This window comes from Chaetodon auriga, chromosome 12, assembly GCF_051107435.1.
Source record: "Chaetodon auriga isolate fChaAug3 chromosome 12, fChaAug3.hap1, whole genome shotgun sequence".
Classification (NCBI taxonomy): Eukaryota; Metazoa; Chordata; class Actinopteri; order Chaetodontiformes; family Chaetodontidae; genus Chaetodon; species Chaetodon auriga.
In genome coordinates, this window is record NC_135085.1 from 18,907,474 (window position 1) to 18,923,154 (window position 15,681).

General features: G+C 42.0%; 1 protein-coding gene and 1 long non-coding RNA gene across 3 annotated transcripts; one reads left to right on the plus strand and one right to left on the minus strand.

The window, feature by feature from the left end:
* Nucleotides 1–3,634: 3,634 nt before the first annotated feature.
* Nucleotides 3,635–4,377, minus strand: LOC143329819 (uncharacterized). The gene is made up of 3 exons (XR_013077896.1): nt 4,255–4,377; nt 3,941–4,024; nt 3,635–3,813 (listed from the first exon to the last, which is right to left on the minus strand). It is a non-coding gene; the product is annotated as an uncharacterized LOC143329819 (long non-coding RNA).
* Nucleotides 4,378–10,187: 5,810 nt separating this feature from the next.
* ackr4a (atypical chemokine receptor 4a) lies at nt 10,188–15,498 on the plus strand. 2 transcript variants are annotated; one of them, XM_076745577.1, is made up of 3 exons: nt 10,188–10,219; nt 11,301–11,398; nt 14,355–15,498. In XM_076745577.1, exon 3 carries the CDS (start codon nt 14,370–14,372, stop codon nt 15,480–15,482), a length of 1,113 nt encoding a protein of 370 aa, XP_076601692.1. In that variant the 5' UTR covers nt 10,188–10,219; nt 11,301–11,398; nt 14,355–14,369; the 3' UTR covers nt 15,483–15,498. The 2 variants fall into 2 exon arrangements, with proteins under 2 accessions (XP_076601692.1, XP_076601693.1); XM_076745578.1 differs by lacking the exons at nt 10,188–10,219; nt 11,301–11,398 and adding an exon at nt 12,315–12,379.
* Nucleotides 15,499–15,681: the final 183 nt, after the last annotated feature.

Below are 15,681 nucleotides of genomic sequence, written 5' to 3' on the forward strand. Positions count from 1 at the left end.
AAAAAAGTTTAAAGCCCAAAGTGCTAAAATTAATCATTATCTCTCAAAAAGTTTAGAAAACACAATAAATAATCATCAGACTTATAGCAGGACAGACCCCGAGGATGGGAGCCGCTGGACAAAACTACCTACAGTAATAAAGTAGTTGAACTGACTCCACCTCAACCAACTACAATAATAAAATACTGATGTAAAATTTTACTTTTTAAACTTCATAAGTTTAGTATGAGTAATGTTAAGTTTGTTCCATTAAAAACGTGTGTTGAGGATTACAGATTACTGCTAATCTGTAGTGCTGATGTGTGACGCTCAGACAGGACAGACGTGTAAGACTCCATGGAAAAATCTCAAAACATATATTCAAAACATAGTGTGTGTGTGTGTGTGTGTGTGTGTGTGTTTGTAACTTTATTTCTTGTTGCTTCATCTCAGACTTCTCATCATTTCACAATAAAAGCAGTCGTCAGCGTAACGTCCTCAGCTTCATGTCTTAACATGTAACACTGCAAACGCATGAAAACTTAAAAACAAATTTTACATTCAGTAACTTTCAGTGTTAATAATGTGATTTTAAATTACTACAAAACAGATTCTCTCATTCACCTCTTGCACTGTTGCACAATGAAGTTAAAAATAAAATTTTTTGTCCAGAACAAAATAAACTGAATGCTTCCTGCATTTACACCACTTAGTGGCAGAAACTGAGGGCTGAGAGGTCGACTATTAAAGATGTGTGCCAACGAGAACTGTGTGCCAAGTAAAAAAAAAAAACACACTACATCTGCTTTGAAATCTTTTATTTTGTAAATAAGCAGATTATTGCGCGCTGCAGCATACAGTATATTCATTTCCACTCCTCAAAGTAGTGTGGCAGCTCTGGAAAAGCTTCTCTTCAGCTCCTGTTGTTCGACTGCACCATTGAAACTGGCTTATTTCATCATGTTGACAGGCTCTTCCTTTCCTTTCAATTTAGTTTGAACATGGGTGGCGGTGTAACCACTGGGAGGGGCTAAACATTGGGCAAGAGAGAGAGAGAGAGATGGATCATAATTTAAAAAGCAACAAACTAATACACAGACTGTCTTGTACCTTTTCAGCCATGAGCACAATGAGACGTCAAAAAGTAAAGCGAGCTTACAGGACTGAAAGCGGCGCATCCCCCAGGTCTCCTCTGACAGGCCATCCCATGTCTTGACTTTGGCGCTCGTTTTGAAACTCTTCTCTAAAACAGAATGAGAGCAAAGAAAGAATAATTAAACACAGAAAGCCGCCTTCTTCTTCTGTTTAACCACCTGTGCTAAATTCAGCACCCTGAATTCAAACAGAGCCACAATCTTTTGTCTTACAGTCAGCGGCATGTTTAACATTTACGCTTAAACAGCCCAGTGAGGAAACACCATGTCAAGCGAGGCCCTTCTTGCATATAAAAAGCTCCTGGCAGTCAGAGACCAGCGGTGGATTTTCTTACCACATCAGCAGGCCGTTGAGGATGATCAGCTGTCTTCAGAGCGGCTGCATCAGCAGCAGTGAAGGCTGTGATGAGCAGGAACGCCTGCAGACACAACAGGACCAGCAGCACACTTTTGTCCATGGCTGATGAACTGAAGAGTCTGAAACACACACGTCTTAATATACTGACTGCCAGCCAATCACCCGCACGGACAAAGACGAGCAACGACAGGACACCACAGGCCAAACCTTCACAACAATGTAGGAAAACAAGAGACCTAAACTTAACCTTTCACCCCGGCATTCCTTCAGGAGAGCTGGGGAGGGAAAGACTTTCCAACTACAAAGGGTTACCTTCATTTAAATTGTTTTCATGGAGACACTGATCTTTTCTTCCAGCTCCACATCAGATAAAGGCTTTAAAACTGACAGGATGGACGGTCAACAGACCTCAACAGGCCTCAAGACCTGGACAACACTGACACGTCGTAAATCAGACACTCCTGTAGCAAACTGTGTGTTTTCTTTTCTACCACATCAGGATAATGCAAACGATAAAATTGATTCAACTTTGGATGCACCCACAGCGCTAAACTCATAATTTGTACTGTATCAATGCTTGTCCCGTGTTTCTAGCTTGTAAAATGGCACAACTATGATCTTAGCTCTCATGATCATTTTTTTTAATCTGGTTTCTACCGTGGAACCATACTGCCATTTAGAGACCAGTAGGTTTTAGATACGTGACATGAGACAGTTAGAATTAGTAGCGCTTAATTCACCAAATATAATCAGCCTTTCCTTGTTCTATTAGTTAGTTATACTATTACTTATCATATAGGTTAGCATAAGAATTGAAGGATGTTGCTGTTAATCAACACAGAAGAAGGCATCCTCCATGCTGCATTTGATGTGTTGTAGGCCATAACAATCTCAATTCTCATTAGACTCCTTCAGTCATTAATTCAGGAAATTGACACTACATTTGTGCCTCATCTTCTTCAAAACTACTTCTCACTATTGCCAAACTCATCTGTGTGTGTGTGTTTGTAGCTTCATTTCTCGTTGCTTCAGCTCACTCTTCTCATCATTTCACAATAAAAGAAGTCGTTGGCCTAATATCCTCAGTTTCACTTTTGGAATTTCCCCTCACAGGACTAATACAGGAATATCGAATTCATGTCCTGACATCTAACACTGCGGACGCATGAGAACGAAAACGTAAAAAACAAATTTTACATTCAAACTTCAAACTTCAAACTTTATTTATTTATATGGCACTTTTCATACTTAAAAAGCAACACAAAGTGCCTCACAGAGGCTAAAAACAACAAAGAAGAAAACCCAGCCCTCCCGTACCCATAAATACATACAGAAACACACACACAGACACGTACGCACGCGCACACACACCCGCACACACACCACAACAGACAAGATAAGGGGTAAGCCACCTTTGGGGGCCATCCACACTGAGAGGGCCCCCGGCTCATGACTGGGGGGCGCCGCTCGAGACCACCCCGACCCAGGCAGAACCCACACCAAGGTGCAGAGGCCTCCAGCCATCCAGGCCAGAGCCGTCCCCTCAGCAGCGCCCCCATCAGTAGGCCAGGAGCAGCTCCCAGTGAGGGGGGCCCCCATGAGGAAACGCTTGACCTGAAAACCAAGGACCCCCATGAGGAAACACTGGAGATAAAAACCAAAGGACTAAGACATAAACATAAAATGAAATAAAATGAGTAAATGAAATAAATAGCAATTAAACATGTTGTTAAAATATGCAACTAAAATAAGATACGAACAAAGATGAACATGCTAAGAAGCGTGAATAAGATAAATCAAACAAATCAATTGAAAGCCTGATTAAAAAGGCGGGTCTTGAGCCTCTTTTTAAAAACATCAACAGTCTCTGCGGCACTGAGGCTCTCCGGCAGGCTGTAATTCAGTAACTTTCAGTGTTAATAATGTGATTTTAAATTACTACAAAACAGATTCTCTCATTCACCTCTTGCACTGTTGCACAATGAAGTTAAAAATAAAATTTTTTGTCCAGAACAAAATAAACCGAATGCTTCCTGCATTTACACCACTTAGTGGCAGAAACTGAGGGCTGAGAGGTCGACTATTACAGATGTGTGCCAACGAGAACTGTGTGCCAAGTAAAAAAAAAAAAACACACTACATCTGCTTTGAAATCTTTTATTTTGTAAATAAGCAGATTATTGCGCACTGCAGCATACAGTATATTCATTTCCACTCCTCAAAGTAGCGTGGCAGCTCTGGAAAAGCTTCTCTTCAGCTTCTTTTCTTCAATAGCACCTCTGGCGCAATCGTGAGCTTGGTTGGCGGTATATCCTTTGGGGGCTGAACAGTAGGAGAAAGAGAGAGAGAGATGGATCGTAATTTAAAAAGCAACAAACTAATACACAGACTGTCTTGTACCTTTTCAGCCATGAGCACAATGAGACGTCAAAAAGTAAAGCAAGCTTACCACTTTGAAAGCGCTGCATCCCCCAGGTCTCCTCCAACAGGCCATCCCATATCTTGACTTTGGCGGTCGTCTTGAAGCTTTTCTCTAAAACAGAATGAGAGCAAAGAAAGAATAATTAAACACAGAAAGCCGCCTTCTTCTTCTGTTTAACCACCTGTGCTAAATTCAGCACCCTGAATTCAAACAGAGCCACAATCTTTTGTCTTACAGTCAGCAGCATGTTTGAGAAAATACGAAAACACCATGTCAAGCGAGGCCCTTCTTAAAATATAAAAAGCTCCTGGCGGTCAGAGACCAGCAGTGGATTTTCTTACCGGACCATCACGCAATCGAAGACGATCAGCTGTCTTCAGAGCGGCTGCATCAGCAGCAGTGAAGGCTGTGATGAGCAGGAACGCCTGCAGACACAACAGGACCAGCAGCACACTTTTGTCCATGGCTGATGAACTGAAGAGTCTGAAACACGCACGTCTTAATATACTGACTGCCAGCCAATCACACGCACGTGGACAAAGAGGAACAACAGGATACCACCACATTACATCATCAGAAAGTAACGTCAGGGAGTTACATCATGAGCCAAACCTTCACAATAACATCAGACATTATGGTTCTGGGGTTTGTTTTATAGAATGTAAACAAGATTTTCCTTCAGTTACGTGAACTTTAAAGTATAATAAGGGAAATATAAGTCTCTGACAGTCAGTACAGGTACAGTATTCTCATAAATGGCTGTCGGTGCTTCATTCCAGATGTTTTGGATCTGGATCTTCGTCCTGCAGGAGATTCAGGCTCTCCTCTCGTCCCTCTCTCTCTCCTTTGTGTTCTTGTCTCTCTCATTTTCTCCTCTCTGTGTGAACATTGTTCTTCCGCTTTGCCTCCTGTGTCTTCTTTTCGGCTCTCCACAGCGGAGAAGAGGTCATGTGCTTCAGGTCTGCGTGGCGACGCCTGAAGTTGCTCATCATCCTCTCTGATCCATGTTCTTCATGTATGTTTACAGTCTAGTTATAACTTTGTGCTCTAATTTTCCTGTGTTGGTGAATTTTGTACACATGACATCTGTTTCATGTCTGTCCGTCCTGGCAGATGCTCCTCCTGAAGTTTCATCCTTATCCAAATAAAGGGCTACGGACAGAGCGTGAAGCCTCATGGGCCTCATAAATAAAACTGAGTAAAATAATAGATGTTGAAACAGCGCCGTGAGCTTGCGTGTCAGTATCTACGCTATGACGTGGACTGTTTCTTAACTCATCTGCACTTTCGCAGTGATTCAATCACCACTGAGGTGCAATTACTGAGCTCCTAACACCCTTACCTTAGTGGAGCCACCACCAAGCAGCTCCATTAAAAATAATGGGGAAGCATCACAAAAATTACAGTCAGAATTGAACATGAAATGTTATGTTTCTGAAAATAACGAGTGTCAGGTGCATGGGGAATTTGTTGTGTCAGACAAGTAGTAGTAGTCCTCTGGTAGACAAATTTAACGATTCTCCTTGAGTATCTGTTTCTGTAGAACGGGTGAACTATGAATAACTTAATGTTTTCAATACAAAACCCACAATTCAACAACCAACAAATGAGTCCTTAGTCCACAGAGAGCTGTTTCAATTTGCAGTAAATCTATTATTAATTAAGTGATTACAGATTCAACACATGTGGTTAAACAGAAGAAGAAGGCGGTTTTCTGTGATTAGTTATTCTTTGTTTGTTCTCACTCTGTTATAGAAAAGAGCTGCAAAAAGAGTGAAGTCGAGATATCAGCTGGCCTGCTGGAGGAGACCAGGGGGGTGCAGCTCTTTCAGAGTGGTAAGAGCTGCTTTACTTTGAGAGAAAGTTTGACGTCTCATTGTGCTCATGGCTGAAAAGCTAGATGATAGTCAGTCACTCTCTCTTGCACTGTTAAGCCCCCCAGAGTTACTCAGACACCCAAGCTCAGTGTGCATCTCCAGGAAATGAGATGATGGAAACAGCCAGTTTCACTGGTGCACTCGACAACAGACGTTAAAAAGAAGCTTTTTCAGAGCTGCCACGCTACTTTGAGGAGTGGAAATGAATATACTGTATGCTGCAGTGCTTATGAAGTGCGCAATAATCTTCTTATTTATCAAATAAAGGATGTTAAATCAGATTAGGGTTTTTTTTGGCACACAGACAAACAGGATCTCTAACAGCAGACCTCTCACCCCTCAGTTTTTTTCCTCTGCCACTGATTGCAAATGTGTTTGATGTCATCACGGTTTGCGCTTCAGGTTAAACGACGTGTTTCTGTACTCTTTTAACTATTAAAGCCCGTGCAGAATAAGTTCCCCTTGTTGGTGCCGCTGAGCCGGTGACATTAGCTGTATCAATCATAGACCTAAATACTGAAGAATACTTGGTCTGAGAGTGTCAAAGTCTTGGTATTTGACTTTGGGTCGGGAAGTTGGTCATGTTGTCTTTCCTCAGACTGCACTGGAGCAGGAAGTGTTGTTGTTGACTTGGTTTGTTTTCTCTGGGTCGCCAGGTTTGTCTGTGCTGACTCATCCAGCTGGTGAAGCATTGGTTCATCAGTGCGTCTTTCTTGCATACACAGAGTTTTGGTGGTGTTTGAGTCTCAGTGGAAAAAAAACAAAACTGTCATCTATTTTTCTTTCTTTCCACAGGACTTGGTTTCTCTATTGATTGATGGATTGATTAGATAACATACAGATGTCCCTTCCATGTTTGGGTAAAACCATGTTTGGAAATCTTTACTACTGATCCTGTTTTAATGCAAATCAGTGGATTTTTGAACAAATACTGCAGTATACAGACAAACAGGAGTTGGACAAAAAATGTGTAATCTTCTGTAGGAGGTGTAATGTCAAGGGTCCCCTGAGCACAGGCGTGTAAAAAGACCCTCACCCCTCCTACATAACAGCCAGACATCTGCACTGAAAGAGACACAAAATGACAACTAACAATCTCTTTCTGTCATTTTGTGTCTTTTTGTGGTTGTTTTGCAGCTGTTTGTTGTTCTTTTGCGTCTCTTTGTGTTTAATTGATGTCTTCTTGTCTTTATTGCATCTCTTTCAGTGACGTTCTTCTCAGTGAAGCTGCTGTTGAAAATGCTCTAAGATGTGCTGATGTCAGACTGTCAGGTAGGACAGAGGTGTCACGCTACGTGGAAAATCACCCATATTTCTGTTTTGTTTTTTTTTTGTCACATGATTTCAAAACACAGCCAGTGTGTGAATTGATTTTGGGATGTTTCTTCATTTCAGTGGTTCCTCCTCACTTTACAATAAACAGCTGCTGGTGCAATATCCTCAATTTCATGCCCCTAACACACGATCAAATCAATGCTCACACACTGTGCATGCATGAAAGAATGTCTCATTTGCCTCTGGTGCTGTCTAACTGATGGCTGGATACAGGGGCGGGGCTTGCAGACAGGAAAGCCAGGCAGTTGTTTGGAGCCCCGGGCCACTGGGGGGCCCCGGCCACTTATTTACAACAATGATTACTGATAGGCCTGGGCTTTCAGGGACCTCTGTTGGTCCCTGGGCCTCACTTCGAGAACCACTAATCTATTTTTTCCGTATTCATCTCAAATGTCCCAGAATTTGTGCATTTATGTGTGCAAAACCAAATTTTTGCGGCGTGCACGGGTGGGGTGGGGGCCCCAGGGATTTCTTGCTTGGAGCCCGAAGAGACCCTAGCAACACCACTGGCTGGATACAACCTGGCAGAAACAGATATTGATATTTAAGAGTTTTAAATATGACATACACATCAGCCAGTTTATATTTTGTAGCGTAAACCTACATGTGACCATTCTCGATTTGTTATTAAAGAGTATTAATTCATTCTGACATTTTAAACTGCAAAAATTATTTATGTTCAAAAACAATAACAGCAAAAACAACCTTATATCTGAAACAGTGAATTTTAACAATCTGATGAAGCAGTAGAAGAAAAGGGTTTCTGTGTGAATATTGCATCATATGTGGTGAGAGGGGCTGGAAGACCAGGAGGGAGACGAGGAGGGAGACGAGGAGGGAGACGAGGAGGGAGACAAGGAGGGAGACCAGGAGGGAGACCAGGAGGGAGACAAGGAGGTAGACGAGGAGGGAGACCAGGAGGGAGACCAGGAGGGAGACCAGGAGGGAGACGAGGAGGGAGACAAGGAGGGAGACCAGGAGGGAGACCAGGAAGTCCCGTTGTAATTCATATTTGTTTATTGGTGTTGTTTAGTCATTTCTCTGGTGCTTCCTGCTGTTTTTATGGAACTGGTTAGTGGTGTAATTACTTTGATTCCCACACTCTAACGTGGTCAAATCACTGCGAAAGTGCAGACAAATTAAGCAACAGATTGTCACGCAAGTTCACTGCTCTGTTACATTTGTTAATCTCAGCCATCCAACAACCAAACACTGACGTTGAATCACATCAGTCACCTTCAAGAACAACAAAGCCATTTTAACATTTTATGAAGGACCAGTGTGGAGGATTTCAGGGGATCTACTGGCAGAAATGGAATATAATATCCCTAATGATGATGATGATGATGATGATGATGATGATGATGATGATACTTTCAGCTGGTTTTCCAGGTTTGGGTCTGCTTGTAGCATGTCGTCCCAAACAAAGATTCAGACTTCAGTGTGTCTGGGATCCAAAACAGAGGGCTGAGTCAATGCAACACGCAGAGAGGCTTCTGGCAAAAGCCAGAAATGATGCTGCTCTGAAGAGACTCCATCAGTGTGCCACCATGTCTTTACCGAAACCTTCAGGTTCTCCTAGAAGATGCAAATAACATTTTTGTCTTCAGTCAGTCAGTCTGACTACAGTCCTGCTACTGTCCCAGGCTGAGCCTAGATTATTATTTCTTAACTCACCTTCAACTTCTGTCAGATTGGCCTTTGTAATCTCCTGTTTGATTTTGGACAGACATGATTTCAGGAATATTTCCCTGTTTAATAACCTTTTAAGGTGTCTGCTCGTCCATGGTTTACTATCTGTGAAGATCTCTTATGATATCCAGGAACTGAAAATGTCTGTGAGTTCATCACTGTCAGCAGGATTCAAAGAACTCCTCCCCGCCTGTGCTGTCCAGACAGCCTTACAGCATTGATGTGGCTTCCTCTGTGCACATTATAATGTATTTCGTGGCCTCTTTCCCCCTCTGAAGACACGTACAGTACGATGGAACCGGATGCACACAATTGTGATCAGCAGAGTCCAGCAATCGGTTTCTAGGGGTTTTTCAAGAGAGACGTAACACTAAAAGACTCATCCTGATGACAGCTGCTGAGGGTTTTCTCCACTAAACCGTGATAAGAAAAAGAAAACAATGGTGATCATGATATGATCTGGTTACATAACCTCCCTCCAGCTTTTAGTCCAGACTAAAGGATCTGAAAGTGACCTCCAACAGGAGGACCCGAGTGCTCTGCTCCACATTCCACAGAAACCATCAGCCCAAGAACACAGATCTAATCTTTTTAAGTAAATGATGAGCATGTTTTACAAGAACACAGCTGCCACAAAGTAAAGGCAGGCTGATTGACGCTGCGTTCACTGCTTTCACTGCATGCTAAAGAGGTTTATTTCTGCTCTGTTCCTCATTGAGTTATTTCTACATCAGTTATCAATGAAGGAATCCGCACAGAAGACTTTTCTGAAAACATGTTGCTGCTGTAGTTTCAGTCCTTTTATCCCAAGTGCTGCATAATGTGACCACAAGATGGAGACACTCAGCCTTTTTTGCAGCCCTTTGATACTTCAAAGTTGATAATACTTCTGCTTTTTTACTTAAATAGGATTTTGAATGGAGTACTTCTCATGGAGTATTTCCAGATGGGTGAAGTGCTAGTTTTACTAAAGTAAAGGATCTAAATTCACATGCACATCAGTATCCCTGTCATGATACTTTGAGTTTAATCATATTCAGGAAAAAGCTGCCGGTGTCCACTGTGTTTACTGATCTGGGCAGCGGAGCCAAAGCAGGGACTGCAAAAGAAAAGTTTCAGCCCAACTGGCGTAGCATCAAGCTGACTTGTTAAACAAATCATTTTGCATCTGCATACACCCTCTTAATCCCCTCCTGTTGTAGTCAGCAGACAGTAAATAAAGAGCTGTGTGTTTCACAGCTGTATCAAACACCTAAGTTCATCAGTCATGGACGGAAGTGTGCTGCTGGTGCTGCGGTGTCTGCAGGCGTTCCTGCTCATCACAGCCTTCACTTGTGCTGATGCAGCCGCTCTGGTGACAGATGATCAACAACAACAACAACAACAACTGTCTCTTGATGTGGTAAGAAGATCCGTGCAGAAGCTTCTCTGGAGTTGATTCAGACAGTTTTCTCACTGGTCTGTTTTCTGGCTAAGTGTCAACCACACATTTTGCTCTGTTTGTATTGGCAGTTTGGGGTCACTGCTGAGATTAATACAAGAGACTTTGAACACACTACAGCTGTAGAAAAAGGTGGTTTCCTGTACAAAATAATGGCTACTTTCTCCTGATTTTCTTTTAAGTGGGGGGGAGTGAATGACCGAGGAAAGATTTTGCTTTCTTCGATGGTGGATCCGTCCATGGCTGTCTTCAGTCGAGCTGGAAGCTACGGTAGCTTATTAGCAACAAAGCAAATATTCACTACTACAAAAAAATAATGTCCTCCAAACACATTGCTAATGATATTTGTTTTTGTTTTTGTTGTTGTTGTTGTTGTTGTTGTTGTTTGGTTAAAATCATTTCAAATCTGTTCAGTAAATGTTTTAGTTCTTGTCTTTACAGGATGATAAACTGCTTACCAATGTGTACTTTTACTGTGATAAATAATGAGGTGACCTTACACTGATTTCTTTATGGTGATACTTCACTGTTCACCTGTACACACACATTCGTGCTAAATCTCTGGGATTTGTATTGGTCAATACAAAGTTCTGGGAACGCAGAACAGAAGCCGAAACATACTAAAAAAAAAAGAAAGAAAGAGAAACAACATGTCTCTGCCAAATCTTGACGGATTAAAACCAAAAAAATAATCTTCCATCTTCCTTGTGGTTTCAGCTGCAGCACAGTTATTAACGTTAATCTGAATGGTAAATTAAAATACAGTAAAGACACCACGGGTCCATGCTTCTTGTGTCTTGCGTCTTCTGTGTCATTGAAGTGTGTTACAGTGCAGGTTAAACCTCATCTGCTTTTGTCTGAGCGTGAACATGTTCATGCATGTTTAAAAGAACAAATGTGGTTTCCTCAATGAACGCCGCAAAGACAGGGTTTGGTTGTGATTTAGTTTCTGCCTCCTGTCACTTGACTTCTCTCTCTCTCTCTCTCTCTCTCTCTCTCTCTCTCTCTCTCTCTCTCTCTCTCTCTGACTCATCCTTCTCAGATGTGTCTTTATAACGTGTGGAGCAACAAGACTCAGCTGGAGTTCAAACTGGACTGAAACCCGACTCTCTGGTCAGAAAAACGAAGCAGTGATTGAAGGTAAGACTGGTTTCTGAACTGATTACTGGGTGTATTCACACTGCAGACACGAGTCAAATCCTGCAGCTACTACAATCCTGTAACACAGTGTTTATAAATACATACATACATGTACACTACAGTGTAGAAATAAGTCCTGCATTCAAAATCTTATCTAAAAGTAAACTTGTAGCATCAAAATGAAAGTAGACAAAATGAAAGTACTCATTATGCAGAACATTTGAGAATGTTAATTGTACTACTGAATTATAATTATTGATGAATTAATATGTTCATCACTTTAATGTTGTAGCTGGTAAAGATGGATCTTATTCCTTACTGTGCATGTCGACTGTAGAGGGAATTTCACCAAGTCTTTATCCATAATAAAACATCCTAGTTTGACAGCTGATCATGTTTAGTATTATTGATCTGCACCTGCAGAGCAGGCTAATAGTGGAGGGGCAAAATGCAATATTTGCCTCTAGACTGTAAGGAAGTGTGAAGTATAAGAAATGGAAATACTCAATTGAAGTACAAATATCTCAAAAATGGACTTAAATTTACTTACTTTACTGTGTCAACTGGTGGAACCTAAGTAAGGACATTTACTGAAGTAGTGTATTTAGGTCCAGCTTTGGGTCACCTGCCCTCAGAGTCAGAATGACCTCTGAGTGAAAGGTCACATTTGGGTTCGATATGTTAAAATCAGAGATGTTTTGGAGCAGTTTGTCAGTGGTGTAGAAGCTCCCTCGCGCTTTTTTTCCTCTTTTAAACTCTGGTTACGCTCATTTTGTTCTTTTTTTAAACTAATGGTTATCCCCGCGTCGAGCACTGCACTGTCAAAAAGCTGTTTTTTGTAGCTTCCCACCCCTCCATGCTGCGCGGGTATTAAATCAAACGAACCTTTTCCTCTGTGCGGAGAAACCAGCCTGAGGGCAAACAGAAGCTTTGCAGCCTCCATGTCGCCGATAGACGGGACAGAGAGGCGAAGAGAACACCGTGAGTATCGATCAGAGACTTTTACCTGCTTACCTCACAATTACCTGTTATTTGGGACGTTACAGCTGATTTTTTTTAAAACTCTTTTCTTGACAGTGCTTTAGACGTACAAATACACGTAGGTTCATGTACAGTCAGGGAATGAGGAGGGAACTTTAAATGAATTTATACTGCAGTTTTTTTTTTTTAACCATCGGGTACTCCAGGCTGCACTTGTGTTTTACTGTGGAGAAGAGTACTGTCAGGAACACACTGCAGAAAGTTGATGTACTTGCAGTCAGGAGTACAGAACAGAAACAGAAAGGACTGCAGCAGCTGGAGGAGGTTCAGGTTCGTGTGCACTGACGCTGGTGTTGCCGTTAATTTAACTACTTTCTCTTTTGTCTTTGTGGAATGTAACTATTCACTCAAGCACTGTTGAGCTACTTAAGTACATTTTTAGGTACTTGTACTGATTTCCATCACTTTACTGTTACTTTAAACTTCTTCTGCACTACAACTCAGAGCCAGATGTTTTATACTTTTTACTCCACTAAATTGATCCAATTTGACATTTTATTGTATTTATTTTTAAATGTCACACTCTTATAGATTAAACTACACAAACAGTCTATGAAATAGGTTCAGTTAGCTCCACCTTAATCAACTGCATCAGTAAAATGTTACTCACACATTCCTGCATTGGTAATAGAAATCCTTTAATACGATATATATTTGTACAATGTAACACTCACATGGGAATTTTTGAAGAGTACTTTTACTTTAAATACTTTACATACATTTTGCTCATAATACTGTGTGTTGTGTGTTTTACTAGTTATTGAGTCATTTGAAATAGAAAATCTGGATATTTCCTCCAGTACTGCACTTTATACACGTGTTTGTACATACAATCTTAATCTGGAAATACTCGAGTTAATACCTGAATATTGCACTTAAGTACAGTACTTTAGTAAATGTACTAAATTACATCCCATCAGAGATATGGTACACAGTCATTTAAAAAGTATCTGAAGTGCTTTAATAATCAGCTTCTTTACAAAACTCTCCATCAAGTTAATTTGTGCAGAGGAGAAATCTCAGCAGGGGGATCTCCAGGGAAATCTGAGAGTTTACACAATCAGCATTTTCCTCCTCTGCCCTTTGCACTTATCGCACTCCAGAGAGGCAGAAAGAACTCACACTATTTATCTGAGTGAAGGTCCAACAGGGAGGCACAGTTCAGGTCAGTCAGGACACGACTGTCAACACGGGATGTTGACACAGATGTTATCGCGGTACGTCAGTAAACATAAATCACATCATTTGCAAACTTTAATGTTTCTTCTTTACATTTCTCCTTCACTAACGAGAGATTTGGTTTGTTACCACATGCAGTCTTCTCATTTTTGGGGGCCAGTTCCGGTCTCATATGAGTTGTAAAACAAAGACGGCTCATTTCTGGAAGCTTTATTGCAGTGAGAATATAAAATCCAGACGCTGGCTGAGCAGCTGCTGGAGGCTTCAGTGCAGTCTTTACACTAAATTATCACATTTGTTGATTTTTAAATTTGTGTTCCTCTCTGATTTAAGAGATTTTCTCAGCCAGTCAACCCTAAGAATGGACACGCTGTGGTTCAAGCCGAATTCTTAATGTTTAATCAAAGACAGTGAAATCTAAGTTCTGTGTTACAGTAATTGTTCATTTTTCCCATTGTGAAAAAAAATATATAATTTTTGAGTGTTTTTCTCTCAAAACTCCTCTTTACTGTCCCTGAAAAAGTAGATCTGATGATTCTTCTTCAGCTCAGGGACAGCTCATTACAGCTCATTAACATATCCAATCAAATGTGGTTCAGGGTGACTACCTTTATTTTTTAGCGTTGCTACACATTTGATTTAAATCCCTCTTGCTACTAAATCTTGCCAAGATGCTCAAGCATGGCTTGATGTTAAAAGGCCACGGACAAATAATTGAAACTATCCTCCCTCACAGTTTTATGTGAAGATCATGGACGTCTCGCAGGAAGACGACTACTACTACCATGAAAACATCAGCTTCACCTTCAGTTATGATGACTACCCCGTCCTCTGTGAGAAGAGTGACGTCCGCTCCTTTGCAGCCATCTTCCTGCCCATCATGTATACTGTGTGTCTGGTGGTGGGCCTGGCAGGAAACGGCTTAGTCGTGGCCATCTACGCTTACCACAAACGCCTCAAGACCATGACGGACACCTTCCTGACCCACCTGGCTGTGGCCGACCTGCTCCTGCTCTTCACGCTGCCTTTCTGGGCCGCTGATCTGGTGAGGGGCTGGGAGCTGGGGGAGGTGGTCTGCAAGATCGTGTCTGCCTGCTACACGGTCAACTTCACCTGCTGCATGATGCTGCTGGCCTGCATCAGCCTGGATCGTTACTTTGCATTAGCCAGGGCGCAAGGTGAAGACCAACGAGGGCGGCTGCAGAGGATTTTCACCAGGAGACACTGCTGGAAGACGTGCTTCGTTGTTTGGGTGACGGCTTTCATCCTGGGTCTTCCTGATTTAGTACTCTCAGAGGTGAGATGGGTGTCTAATAGGGGCGTCTGTCTGACTATCTACCCTCCATCAATGGCTAGAGGGTGGAAAGCTGCCCTGGAGATGGCAGAGGTGCTGCTGGGATTCCTGCTTCCACTCCTGGTTATGGTGATCTGCTACTGGAGCGTGGGCCGGGCGTTAAAGGGCCTCCCTGTTGAGAGCAGAGGCAAGAAGTGGAAAGCTCTACGAGTTCTCCTGATAGTAGTGGGAGTGTTTGTGGTCACTCAGCTGCCTTACAACGTGCTGAAGGTCTATCAAGCAATGGATTTGGTCTACACCTTAGTGACTCACTGTGGGACAAGTAAAGTGCTGGATCACGTGGCTCAGGTGAGTGAGAGCTTGGCCCTGACTCACTGCTGCCTCAACCCGATCCTCTACGCCTTCATCGGGTCGTCCTTCAGGCAGCACATGATGGAAGTGGCCAAGAAGTTTGGCGAGAGGAGAAGGAAGAGGAGGAGGAGGAGGGAAAATCCTGCAGAGGAGGAAGGCATGGACATGTCTTTTAACTCCCACACTGCATCCCAAGAGACAAACACATTCTCAATATGAGCTGGAAGACATCTCTGTTTATCAGTCACACATTTAATAGAGCGTGATGTCTGTTTTTGAGAAAACAGCAGCAGTAGAAGCATGTGTGGAAAAAATCTGTTGAGTTGTACCCTCAGTTCTGTCCAAATCAATTATTCTTAAGTCTTTTCCTCCTTCAGTTTATTACAAAATACTTTAAGCATCATATACTTTTTTATAT

What these genes read in the sequence shown, in the direction of transcription:
- ackr4a (XM_076745577.1), top strand. Translation starts at nt 14,370, where the DNA reads ATGGACGTCTCGCAGGAAGACGACTACTACTACCATGAAAACATCAGC.